General features: G+C 62.1%; 1 protein-coding gene across 2 annotated transcripts in view; it reads left to right on the forward strand.

Annotated features, from left to right (window-relative positions):
- The window catches only part of KCNN3 (potassium calcium-activated channel subfamily N member 3), a 113,340-nt gene that overhangs the window by 31,825 nt on the left and 68,648 nt on the right, over window positions 1-12,867 (forward strand). For both annotated transcript variants that reach the window (XM_047093012.1, XM_047093011.1), the window contains exon 2: window positions 4,931-5,026. In XM_047093012.1, the coding sequence (XP_046948968.1) occupies window positions 4,931-5,026 (96 nt within the window). The remainder of the gene's footprint in view (window positions 1-4,930; window positions 5,027-12,867) is intronic.

Here is a 12,867-nt window from a genome sequence, read left to right on the forward strand (position 1 = left end):
GGGGGCAGACGTGCTGGGGTGGCCCCGTGACCCGCGTGCTCGGCCGGCGGCCGTCAGGCCCAAAGTGAATCACAACGTGGGGGCTCCAGCCGGCGACACAAGCCATCGGCGGACCACATACGTATGAGGGTGCACACGCTGGCACACGCGCTCACACACTCCGCGCACGCATGGCCGCACGCGCACACCCATGCGCGCGCACACACACACACTTTGGGGCCGTCAGCTTGCTTGGGGAGGTGCCCGCACACCCTTGTCCTGGTTAAGCTGATATTTGTGCCCCGGACTCTGTTTTTCTGTCATTTTCAAGTGTCCCAAATGATCAAGGACATTTAGAACTTCAGCGTCTCCGGGAAGATGTGCCGTAATCGCGACGATTCTGGCGACGAGGCGGCTCGGAAGCCGGGGAACACAGGCCCCCGCGCTCCACCCAGCCTTGGGGCAGGCGGTCGGGCAGTCCCGAGGGTCCTCACGGCAGAGACTGGAGGCCAGCAGGGCCCGACCGCGGGGCAGACAGGGTGCCGGGGCCCGGCAGGACTCGGAGTCTGGAGGAATCCTGGCTTCTTGAAGCCTGCTCGCCCGGTGAGCTGACTTCTCCGAGCCTCAGTTTCCTCCTCCACAAAAGCGGGTTGATGATACTGCCGTGGGTACCGCTGTAGCACAGGCGGACGTCGTAACGAGGGGTCGCAGGTCTGGGAAGGGCTGGCTGGTGGCTGGGGGTGGCTTGCGGGCATTTGGCACACGTCCCCACTCTGCCACGAGTCCCTCTGTGGCCCCTGATGGCGGTGGCTGGCCTGTGCAAGGATGGCTGGAGCTAACTCACGTGGTGGGGCGAAGAATAGAAACATCTGGAATCCTGGGGGGCTCAGGTCACGACCTCATGGTTCCTGGGTTCGAGCCCCGCGTCGGGCTCTGTGCTGACGGCTCAGAGCCTGGAGCCTGTTTTGGATTCTGTGTCTCCCTCTCTCTCTGCCCCTCCCCTGCTCTGTTTCTGTGTCTCTGTGTCTCTGTCTCTCTCTGTCTCTGTCTCTCTCTGTCAAGAATAAATAAATAAACATTAAAAAAGAAAGACTAGGGGCGCCTGGGTGGCTCAGTCGGTTAAGCGTCTGACTTCGGCTCAGGTCATGATCTCACGGTTCGTGAGTTCGAGCCCTGCGTCGGGCTCTGTGCTGACAGCTCAGAGCCTGGAGCCTGCTTCGGATGCTGTGTCTCCCTCTCTCTCGGCCCCTCCCCTGCTCATGCTTTGTCTCTCTCTGTCTCAAAAATAAATAAAAACATTAAAAAAAATTACTAAAAAAAGAAAGAAAGAATAATCTGGTATGTAGCTAAAATCTGGGTTAGTTGTGTGACCTTGGAAAAGTCTCTCTTATTCTCTGTTTTTTGTTTTTTGTGTGTTTTTTTTTTTTTAATCAGTAAATGGAGACATTGTGGAGTTGTCTGTAGGGTGAGGATGTGAGGTAATTGGTGTAGAAGCCTCGTCTGGGACCTGGCACACAGTCGGTACTCAATAAATGTCAGGGAAAAGTAAAAGTTCTGTTAAGTAATTTCAAGAAGCACTTATTAAGCACCTGTTGTGGTCAGAGGTCGGAGGTCACACAGCATGGACACTGTGTCCCTGGTTCTCAGGCTCTCCCCGAGCTTGTGAGCCTTGTGCTGTGGTTGTGTACTCTGATGCTTTATATAGCGTGGTCCTGTATTTGCAGTCTTTTTCACATTAAAAAAGTAAAACATTTAAAAATAATTGGAGGGGCGCCTGAGTGGCGCAGTCGGTTAAGCGTCCGACTTCAGCCAGGTCACGATCTCGCGGTCCGTGAGTTCGAGCCCCGCGTCAGGCTCTGGGCTGATGGCTCGGAGCCTGGAGCCTGCTTCCGATTCTGTGTCTCCCTCTCTCTCTGCCCCTCCCCCGTTCATGCTCTGTCTCTCTCTGTCCCAAAAATAAATAAACGTTGAAAAAAAAAATTTAAAAAAATAAAAATAAAAATAATTGGAAATACCGTATACGCAGCTTTGTGGTCGGAGTTTTTCACTTGATGTTGTACCATGAGCTTTTCCTCTTAAAACGTTCTCTGCAGAAGTGGTTTTCGCTGGCTACCTAGTGGTCTATCGCTGGCTATTCCCAAATGTATTTAACCACTCTGATAGTGTTGGGCATTTAGGAATAAATGGCTTAAAAATGGCTCATCTGTTGGGATTTAGTCCCTAAGAATTCCGTGTATGAAGGGTCACTACTGTGTCGTTGAACAGCTCTGAGTTGCAGAGTCGCCCAGCTGAGGGGCCCCCATCCCCCGTGGCCTATCAGTCCCTGTGGCCCCTCAGCAGGGAGGCGAGTACCCCCACGTGCCGTCCAGCCGCTACCTCGCTGGCTGCCGTCGCCGGAAGAACCGTATTAATCTCAAGCTTCGCTGGATGGAGTTCAGGCAGCAAAAAAAGATGACAATTCAACATTTGACAAGTGGGAAACATATCTAGTCCAGCCATTCTGATGTATTTTCCGGCCGGTAAACATGTCAATGGTTTACTTTTTGTGGACGCGTAATAGAGAATGCGAGGAAATCTGCGAAGTCGTGAGGGTCCCGCTGCTCCGGGGCTGGGTGAACACAAGGGGAGGGGGCGGGGGGGAGTCGCCTCTTCTGTGAAGGTTCTGAGTTTGAGAACGAAAGGAAGAGGCCCGAAGGAGGAGACCCCTCCCTCCACCTCTTCCTCTAGACGTGATGCAAACAGACTTGGATTCTGATTTCAGTGATTTCTGCCAAAAGAAATAAATTAGAGGGTGAAATGTGCTGCTGACCGCAAACCCTTCCCAGCCAAGGCCTGATGTTCCCCAGATGCCCTCAGACCCCTTGGAGGGAGAAGTGAGGGTCATTTCTGAGTCGAGAGCGCTGTGCGCTGTCCCCGCCGGCCCCTGTAGGCTGGTTCGTCTTCTAACGCAGTCTGAGTTCAGTGCCCGCTCCCTTCAGCCCCCTGGAGGCCCGGCCCGTGGGCTTGGCCGGCGTCTCAGGCACCGGGTCGCGGTTTCGAAGGTAGAACCCTTCCTGAGGGCTGTCCCTGTGCCCCGCGTGCTCCGTGCCCTCCCTGCAGCCGCGGACGTGTGTGTGGGCCCGTGAGTGCGGGCTGCTCTTGGGTACGCCGTGGACCGTGGAGGCTCAGTGACCGAGCGGGGGACTTCCTGCAGCGGGCGCACGGACCCACCCGGTGTCTGCTGCTGGAGCTTGTGCGTAAGCCACGTGGGAAGGCCTGGCGTGCAGGGCACTCTCCGGACACCCTGCGGCCCTGGCGCGGCGTCACTGGTGTAGCGGGTGCTCAAGAAATGAGACGTGGTGGAAACCGTCACGAATGAATGAATGAACTATTTCGTGAGTCCTCCCTTGAGTCTCCAGCGCCAGCTTGTGCCTGGCACAAAGTGGGCCCCATAGTTGTATCACCCAACGAGCGGTGGGTCGACGGGCCCCAGGAGAGCTTCCCTCCGTCAGCCTGCGGGGGTGGGGTGGGAGTGTGGCTTTGGGTGCCTGCTGGCACAGGCCCTCCGCTCGCCCCAGTGCTTCCGTCCTGGACGACACCGTCTGACCCCGCAGACCCCTGTCTGCCCCTGAAACTCTCTGGGGCGGTGAGGTCTCCTCCCTCGAGCCCAGCTCGGCCGTGGGTTTGGCAGTCCGTCACACCCTGCCTTCGAAATACCTCCGTTCCCGTCGAGCCGTTGTTTAGGTCTGCTTAAGTGGGTCCGGCCTTCCCTTCTGCCGTTCCTTGTCACAGGGACGGCCCAAAGGCCGTGGGCAGGGCTCTGGGCTCGAGCCCGAGACCTTGGCTCTGAACTCTGGCACGAGGCACTCCCCCTGCGCCTCTACCTGTAACGTCTGTACAGTCGGGAGAGAGGCCAGGGGTGTCGCGGCGATGGCCAAGAGCGGACGCATGAAGCCGCCTTGTGAACTGTAACGTGCTTTAGGGAAGTCAGGCGTGGTGATGCGCCGTGGCCGGTGAGCACAGGGCGTTTGTTCATGGTGTGCGTCTTTCGGCAGTGAGTGCCGCCCGGCTCTCGTCCGCGACCTCTGCTCGGGCTGTGTTCCCATCCTCCCTTGGGACCGGAGTCCTCCCTACTTTCTGGCTCCCAAACGCCCAGGAGGGCGGTGAGGCCCAGCCTGGACGCCCCAAATTTGCAGGGGATGTGACGTGAATGACAGAAGTAGCCCAGCCGTCCGCGGCCAGCGCTCGTCTAGGACCGTTCACAAACTGTTTTACTCTTCCCAGAGGCCCCTAGGCGGGTCCTAATGTCTTCCCCATCAGACGCTTGAGACCACTGAGGCAGAGGTGGGGTAAGGGGCCTGAAGCCACAGAGCCAGGAGGGGCCGTGTCTAGGGCACATGCTGCCAGCCCTGGGGCTCTCTACGCGCCCTGGGGCTGGGAGACGGGGTGCACAAAGGGGACCCGCCCGCGTCTGCCCCACCCTCCACGGGGATCCTCTCTGCTCTGCGCTCAGCCCCTTTCGCCCTCCAGCAGCCCCCCTGCCTCCCTCCCTGCTCTGAGCCTAGTTTGGGGGTGAGAACAGCTGCTGGGATGCTCTGATCCGTCCCGGAGGGAACCCTGCATCATCAGAAATGGAAGGAACCTCGGGGATTGTGTGAGGTTTGTTCTGAGAGAAGAGAGGTCTAAGCTGGCCAGCACCGACGCCCAAACCACACGGCAGCACGAAAAGGAACTGTGCTCACGTGGCTTACGAGCGTGGACGCACGGTTGTGAGCCACACAGCAGCAAACTGAGCCACGGATGGCAAACGTCTTGCCGGCTCCTCCCAGGAGAGCAGACGGGACTTCGCCCTAGAAAACAGGGGCTGGGGGGGAGCCCAGCCCAGAGGGCTCCCTGTGTGCCGTGGCCTGCACTCCCCGTCCCCGGAGCCCCCTTCCTGGCTGCCCTAATTCTCTCTCCGCTTCTCCTGCAGGATTCCATGTTTTCGCTGGCCCTGAAATGCCTTATCAGCCTGTCTACCATCATCCTCTTGGGCTTGATCGTCGCCTACCACACGCGAGAAGTCCAGGTAGGTGCCGTCCTCTCCCCTCCGCGCGCAGCGCCCGTCCCCACCCCAAAGCCCACCCGTGCAGCCGCCTGGTGGTGTGGCACACTGTGGCTCTTCCCCTCCCGTCTGGACCCTCAGAGCGAGGGAACTGGGGCTTCAGCAGCTGTGACGCCGTCTTCTTTGGGGGTCCCAGAGGCGAATGTGGCTTCACGATTTGGGGGCGGCTCTTTAACGCCAGTGCACTGAGAACCGCTTTCCTTCTCTCGCTGGGCCTTTCAGAACCTTGGCCACCGAACTCCCCAGGGAGGCAGACCTATCTCCCGTCCCCTTGCACACGCACGTACACGCACGCACACTCGAATTGCACCAAATCCCTCCGGGACTCTGTATCTCTGAGTGGTGTAGACTTTACCCGCCGCAGACCCTGAAGGCTGGGAGGGGTCATTTTCTAGACGGAATACCGGTCAGATGTGGGGAGGGGCTGCTCAGAAGTGACTGCGCCCCCAGAGAAACGTCGGCTGGGCCTCCGGGCCCAGCTTCCAGCCTGGCCGACAGGGGTCCCATGCGGGCCAGGAAGGGTAGACGGCGAGAGGGTCTGTGGCATCTTCCCAGGACACCGGGGCGCCGCACTGCCCGGCCCTGCAGGCTGACCGGCCCCGCTGGAGACCCGGGTGGTTCTAAAACCTCCAGATGCTTTTTCTCCCATGTATGCGAGTCTGGAGATAATCCCGGTCCCTGGGCTGGAGGAATACAGTTCGATTCGCGTCTGGGCCGCAGGCGACACATTGACAAAGACCAGAGCTCGCGGTCAGAGAGACCGGCTGGGTCTCCGCCGGGACCCCTTCCTACAGGGCGTTTTTGTTTGGCCCCGCAACCTTTCTCGGGCTGCTGTGAGGACAGGATGTGCTCTGGGAGCCGGGAAACACCGTGCCAACCTCGTCCCCGTTATGGGGCATTCTGGGCAGGGTGGACCCGTCTGCCTTCCTGGCAGTGTCTGGGGGCCCCCGGCCGGCCTGGATGGGCAAGCCTTGGCTCCCGGCCACCCTGGCAGGGCTCCAGGCAGCTGAGGACCAGAGGACACGGATCTAGGAGCTGCGACTCTAGTCTCCGGGGGGCTGCGGTGCTCAGACAGGCGTGTGCCCTCAGGGCGTCCAGACACCGCCACCAGCTTCCCTCCCGGAGCCTGAACTGCCCGACCCAGACCACTGTCCCGTCAACCCCAGGCAGGAGCCAGTACCAGCTGGGGGGGGGGGGTTAGGGACCAAGACAGGGCTGGGGGTCACCGTCTGGGCCCCAAACCAGCCGTGGCGCCCGGGGCTTCCCTCAACCCCACTGAACCCTCACGTCCTCATCTGGAGGGAGCCCCTTGGCGCGTATCACCCTGATCTGCGCAAGATGTCACCCGGGCCTAAGAGAAAAGGCGGAATCGTGACGCTCAGCCATGCGTCCCTCCCTCCCGTACTCTCGTGGCCCTGGTTCCCTCCTGCGGGCCTGTGGCCTCAGCGCCGGCCTGGGGCGGGGACACCACCTCGCCCGGCGTCCTCTGTCCCAGCCCCAGCTCACGGCCAGGCTTTGCTTCGTCCTGATTACGGGCAGTAGAGGACACTGTCTCAGCCGTTACGGCCTGGCGCTCAGCACTTGCAGAAACAAAGTGAAGCCAGTGTCATTGAGTCCTGGCTCAGACGCTTCAGTCTGCACGACCTGGGCCAGTAACAGCGCCTCCAGGCCTCAGTTTCCCCGGGTGAAGTATAGGAGTCACATCACCCACTTTGGGTCGGGAACAGTGGAGTCCAGGGTGGGCGTTCATGGCACGGGACCTCTCTGCCCCACTCTTCCAGCCGGGCCTCGCCCGTCCGTGTGCCAGCTGGGCCCACGAGGTGGCCCCCTGCTGACCGCCGGCACCGGCAGCCGGCTGGGCTTCCTCCCACACCCCCGCCAGCCCCGCCTGGCTCTCAGCTGCCCTGGCTGTGCCCGTAGCCTACCTGGCCTCCGTCACGGGGGCAGTCACCGGCACGTGGCTCCCTCTGGAAGCTTACCCTTCCAGTAAGTTCTCTCTGCGCAGACCTTCTCCTGCCACAGGGAGGTGGGATGGCGTGGGCCCGGATGGCGTGGGGAGGGCCAGCTCCTGCAGGGCCCCTCGTAGGCACCTCGGTGGACCCTACCGTTCTCTGTTCTGTGTCTTTGTCCCCGGACTTCGGGATGGTAAGGTCACTGTCTTTACGTTTCCAGGGACCCGTGGTGTCTGACGAGCAGGTTATCTGCGGGGCACGTCCTGAGGGAAAGGGTGCTGGATCCTAGACACCCGGTTTCCAAAGCAATTTAGAGCATCCCTCAGTTCTGTGGTCTTGGGCCTCATCTATTAACTGGGAATCGAAGCCTTCTAATTCTGTAATTGTCCGGTGCAGGTCTGGGCACAGCCGGGGACCTGCTTCCTGAGGGCGGAGGCGGGCTGCCCCGGAGCCTGGATGCTGGCCAGCGTCCAGGCGCCCCCCACCCCCCCCTTGGGCTGGGAACACCCTCAGGGGGAGCAGGGCAGGGTGTGGCCCATCACCTCCCTGGGGTGGTGTCAGGGGCTTGTGTGAAGGACGCGCTCACAGATTCCCCACTGCCCACGGGTTGCTGTTGACTTGGCCCAATTTTAGCAGGGACCGGATGACCGTGTCTGCGCCCCCTCCCCCCCGGCGCGCAGAAGCCTGGGGCACCTTCTAGAATGGTGTTCCCAGTGTCAGTCTCGATGACTTGTGTTCTCGAGGCAGAATTCTGAAACGGGGTGGCTTTCTGTTGTGGAGCCGCAGGCTTGGATGTCTCCCAGAGGTGACCAGGTGCCCACCCCCACCCGCGCAGGGGCCTCTGTACCTCTGTGACCTGTACCGCCTGTGACAGGGACGCGTGCCCGTGGGCAAAGGCCTCCGGTGGGCGAGGGGGGTCTCCCGTGGGCGAGGGGTTCTCCGGTGAGTGAGGGGGGTCTCCTGTGGATGAGGTGTCTCCTCTGGGTGAGGGGCATCTCATGTGGGTGCAGGGGTCTCCTGTGGACGAGGGACACTCTCTCGTGATAGGCAGCGTGGGTTTTTGGCAAGTCCGCCCCTCTGCGGAGAGGAAGGGGTCTCCCGGAACGTGCGCTCAGCCCGACTGCGTTTCTGAGCCACAGAGGCAGGTGTCCCACAAGGCAGCCCCTGCCACGTTTCTCCTCGGGTTTTGTCCTTGTCTGTTTAGAGGGTGGAGCTTTCAAAGGCTCAGGCGTCTGTTATTCTCAGGCCAGTGTGACCTGGAAAGAAGTGAAGACACAAAAACCAACGCATTTTTGTTTATTTACCAAAACTTTGAAAACGCCGCCGACCTCGCACAGTGCTACGGACCGTGCGGTTTGGCGTCACCGGGCCCCGTGGCGGCGCCGGCCGCCTCTCCCCGGGCTGCAGACCCGCGTGTGGTGTTGGGGCCCCTGGCGCAGCCCCCCTCTCGCACTCACCACGCGCGACAGGGTCCACTCCGTGCAGAGCCCGGCGCAGGGGCCCAGCGCTCTCCACTGACCGCCCGGAGCGGAGCCACGGCTCGGGCCGACGCCCCTGGTGCTGTCCCGGAAGGCGGGTCGCCAGAGAACAGACTTCAGAGTAGCGAGCTCGGGTTCGAACCGCGGTGGTTGTCACATTTTAGTGCGTCTGGCAGCCCTTAGCAAGTTACTCGATCCCTCCGATCCCTCCCCGTCAATCTCCTTCCGCAGGGTGGGGCTGAGAACGTACCCTGTTGTGGAGCTGGGGACACTGGTCATTTGCATGCGGCGTGGCCGGATCTGTCGCCGGGCAGAGTGGGGGCGAGGTGGTGAGTGCGGGCCAGTCTCCTGGGACGTCGCCTGCGAATGCAGGGATGCCAGGGTGGCAGCTGGAGCAGACACAGTGCGGAGGGAGGGTCCTCGTCCACTTTTACAGGGACTGCTGTCCTCCGGCTGCCAGAAAGGGGCCGGGCTCTGGTCCAGGAGCGCGCAGGAGGGGGAGGGGAAGTGCCCTGGCTCAGAGCCCGGCCGGGGTGGGCGTGCACACACCCCTCTGGGGGCAGGAGCGGAGCCGGGTGAAGCCGTCGGGCACACGGCAGGGGCGGGAAGTTCGCCACGGAGCTGTGGAGGGAGCTGACGTGAGCGTGCTCACGGGTCGCGTGCACAGCGAGGCTGAGGTTCCCGCTCTTGTTTGGGGGCCTCCCGTCTAGTGCGGACCCGAGGGGAGTGTGACGCTGACCAGCCGGGGGCCTCCAAGCGCATGGACTGAAACGGGACACCGGTGATCTATCAGGTGTGTGTTAAGTGGGTGTTTTTATTAAATGCCACCAAGTTCTCAGCCGACGGGGAAATTACTCCAAATTACAGGACGTAAATCACATTCCGCAGACGGCTCACGTTGCAGACGGGCTCACCCCCACGGCACGACGGGTCCGTAGGTCGGAGCGCCCTCCTGGATTTGCGACACGGGCATCGGTTCGCAGGAGGCGGACTGGCCAGAGGCTCCGGGGCCCCGTGCTAGCTGAAGCTGGGGTGTCGTCCCACTGGGGAAGGGAGGACCCCTCAGGCCGAGTCTGGTTCTGGGCCCTCGCCCTTCCTCTCCCCTGAGGACCGTGGGTGTCAGGCGCTCGGCCCCTGGAGGCTGCTTGTCCAAGACCTTGATGCGGTGGGACCAGGCTCAGCGCCGTGATGTGAGGCGTGTGTGAAACCGTGTGGCCCCAGGGGCGAGTTTCACAGGGAGATGAGGCTTTAGCCGAGCCCTATCTTTGTCGGGAGCGGAGACCTTGTACGTCCGGACAGAACTGGCCTGGGGCACCTCAGGGCCGTGGAGAAGGAAGGAAGGGCCGTCTGTCCTCCACGTGGCGGCTGCCTGACCCCGGTGGGGCTGGGCCTGTGTCCTCGAACACATCTGGTGACGTTTCCTACGGGCCGGTGTCTGGCTGGCCGAGGCAGTCCCTTTGGGCTGACCGGATGGGGGACCCCAGAGATCCCAAGACCTCCAGGAGCCTCCCCGGCCACCCCAGTCCACAGGCGGGGAGCTGGCTTGGCCCTGGCCCTGACCCCTGAATCAAGCGTCTGTTTCCTGCCCCACCAGCTCCCTGCTGTGCGGTGGGGACGATGTGACTCACTGTTGTGTCCCAGAGCCCAGCGCCCAGCAGAGCAGGTGGGGGCAGGCGGGCCGAGGTCTCCCCTCACTGGGCAGGAGAGCCTCCGTGCAGACTGAGCCTGCGGCCGCCGCCCTGCCGCTCCGCCCGCTGGGCCTCCCTCCCCGAGCAGCTGGCTGTCGATTGCCATGGTTACCAGGCTACCCTGGCGGTCTCCGTGTGACATCTGGGGTTTAACCCTTTCTGCTGCAGAGGGCTTTCCCGCCTGCTGTGCTCCCTGAGCCTGTGGGGCCCAGGTGCGGCCTGGCTGCCGCCTGTGCGGACCTTCTGTTCTGTCACTTGGAAATGTCATGCTGCCTCGTGCTGCTCGACAGGCGTGTGGAGCGACTGTTAACAGGTGCGCACAGCGCTGCCCTGGGCACGTTGAGACCTGCCCGGCGGGACGGACAGTCCGGGCTGCAGACTCGGCCCCGGGAGCTCTTGGACTCGTATGCACATGTCTCTTGCCGGGGCCTCCAGAAGCTTCCTCAGCTCCAGGAGTCTGAGAGGTTAGGGCTGCCCTCTGCCCTCGAACACCAGCAGCAGGATGGAGGGGAAGCCGGTCTCGGGAGGAGGGGGAAGGTGGCCCCCCTGCTGGCTCAGGACCTGGTAGCACTCCCCCCCGCCCCCCCAGGCCCTGCGTTGCCTCGGAAACCACGCAGTGTCAGTGAAGTGCCTGTGAAGTGAGGGGCAGAGACACGCTTCTCAAGAAGCTCCCGCTGAAATTCCAGGGTGCAAGACATCACCGTCCATCCCAGTTCGGGGGGGCTGAGTGAACCGAGGGGTCTGCAGACAGCCGCCCACGCTGCTGCCCCAGCCGGGGGCCTCCCCGTCGCGGGCCTCGGTCACCTCTACGAGGTTCGAGGGGCCTGATCTCCGTGTGAGCTCGGGCGAGAGCAGGAGGGGGCCCTCCGTCCTCGCCGTGCTGTCCTCCGTGCAGGGAGCAGACGGGGTCAGATGGCCTCCCGGGCCTGTGATCGTATCAGGATTCCGTGTCCGAAGGGCCCGAGGGGGAGGATGGCGGGAAGGAGCCGTGAGCGGGCCTGGTAACAGGGACCCAGACTGGTGGCACTCCTGCCCTTCCCCTGAGCGCCTGGCCTCTGCCCAACGGGGGCCTGGCTGTCCCCTCCACGTAGCCTCCTGGGGACTGGCCGTCCCGTCTTCGCATCTGAAATGGGAAAAGTCACAAAGACAGCTCTTTGGCTCCAACGTCTTAGTTTAAAGGCGACTCTTACAAGTCTTACGAGGATGAACCGGTCAGACATCTGAAAGCTTTTAGGGTAATTAAAGCCTGTAACCGACCTCCCTTCCTCCCGGTGCCAAGTCCCGGCCTCTTTCCATGAGGACAGAGTGCCCCTCGCCACAGCCCCGGGTCGCATTCTGTGACCCTGAGAGGGCCCACGCGTGCCGTCCACGACCTGCCCAGACCCTGTTTGTCTCCTTTAGTATTGTGCTTGCTACTGTCTCTAGCCGCTGATCTTTTCCGCCCACGTGGTGGTTCTCCGTCGGGGGCGGCGCCAGACCCCCCGAGCTCTGCCTGGGCCCCAAGGCCAGTGAACCCCACTGCCGCGTGCTTGGACAGCCCCCCTCCCCCCGGGCACAGCCCACGTGGCCGTCCCCACCGCAGGAAGTGGTAGGAACACAGTGATTGTGAAGAGACCCCTCCCTGAGGACTTGGGGGTTGGACGGCAGCCTGGGGTTAACGGTGTCGTTGCCGCGCCTGACGACCAGCAGTCTGAGCGTGGTCGTGTCCTTCGTGGCGGGAATGACATCGTCCTGTCTTTAGGAGGAACGATGGCAAAGCCACCACTGGCCGGGTTCTCCAAAACCCAATAACCAGAGGAGACCTGGGCTCTCCTTGGTCAGCCTGTGAGTTAGACAACTCAGTACGATTCGCCTTTTTCCCAACACGACACTGGCACAAACCCGCGGGGTTGCGGGAAGGATGCTGGGCCTGTGGCCAGTAGACCCAGGGCCAAGCTGTGACTTTGCCACTTAAAAGCGCCTTTTGAAAACTGTGGTAAAGCATGCATAACAAAATTTACCGTTTTAGCTGTTTCTAAGTGAGTTCCTGCACGTTGCTGTACAGCTGGCCGTCCCCGTCCGGCCCCAGGGCAGACTGTCGCCTTGTGTGTAACCTCACGCCCCCCGATGGCCCGTGGGTGTGGACACTCCTCCGGGAGGTGACCTTCTCCAGGCTCCCGCCTCCGCCATCAGGCCCTGCTCCAGACCCCGAACCTGCGTCCCCGACCCGGCGTCGCAGGCCCCGGGGTGCGACCCCGAGCTTAGATTTGGAAAGTGGTTTGTGAACCCACAGACGATGGCAGCGGCCCCTCCGCGTGCTGATCTCTGTGTGCCGGGCTCGTGCCCTCTGCGACCTCGGGGAAGCCTCACGACAGTCCCGGGACTGGATTCTGTTATCATCCCTGTTTTACGGGTAAGGCAGCTGAAGCCTAGAGGTGAGACATACGGCCAGCGTCGTGTGGCAAGGGGACACCGGGCTGGGCTCCAGCCCGGCCAGCTGTCTGCAGGCCCACTAGGCTTCCTGCCTCGGGGACACAGCTCCCCCCTCGACCGTGCCTCCTCTCCTGGCCCCACAGGGCCTGAAAAGCAGCCCGGAGGTCGGGCTGAGCCACGGGGCTCCACTCCCCAGACGGCAGGTGTTACCACGGCAGAGTCCGGCGTGGGACAGACAGCAAGCAGACCCCGCGGCAGCCCCTCCGGGGGGGACC

Source organism: Lynx rufus, unplaced genomic scaffold (genome assembly GCF_022079265.1).
Source record: "Lynx rufus isolate CCGP_SWC_20201006 ecotype Redwood Valley unplaced genomic scaffold, mLynRuf1.p SCAF_31, whole genome shotgun sequence".
In the NCBI taxonomy this organism is placed as follows: Eukaryota; Metazoa; Chordata; class Mammalia; order Carnivora; family Felidae; genus Lynx; species Lynx rufus.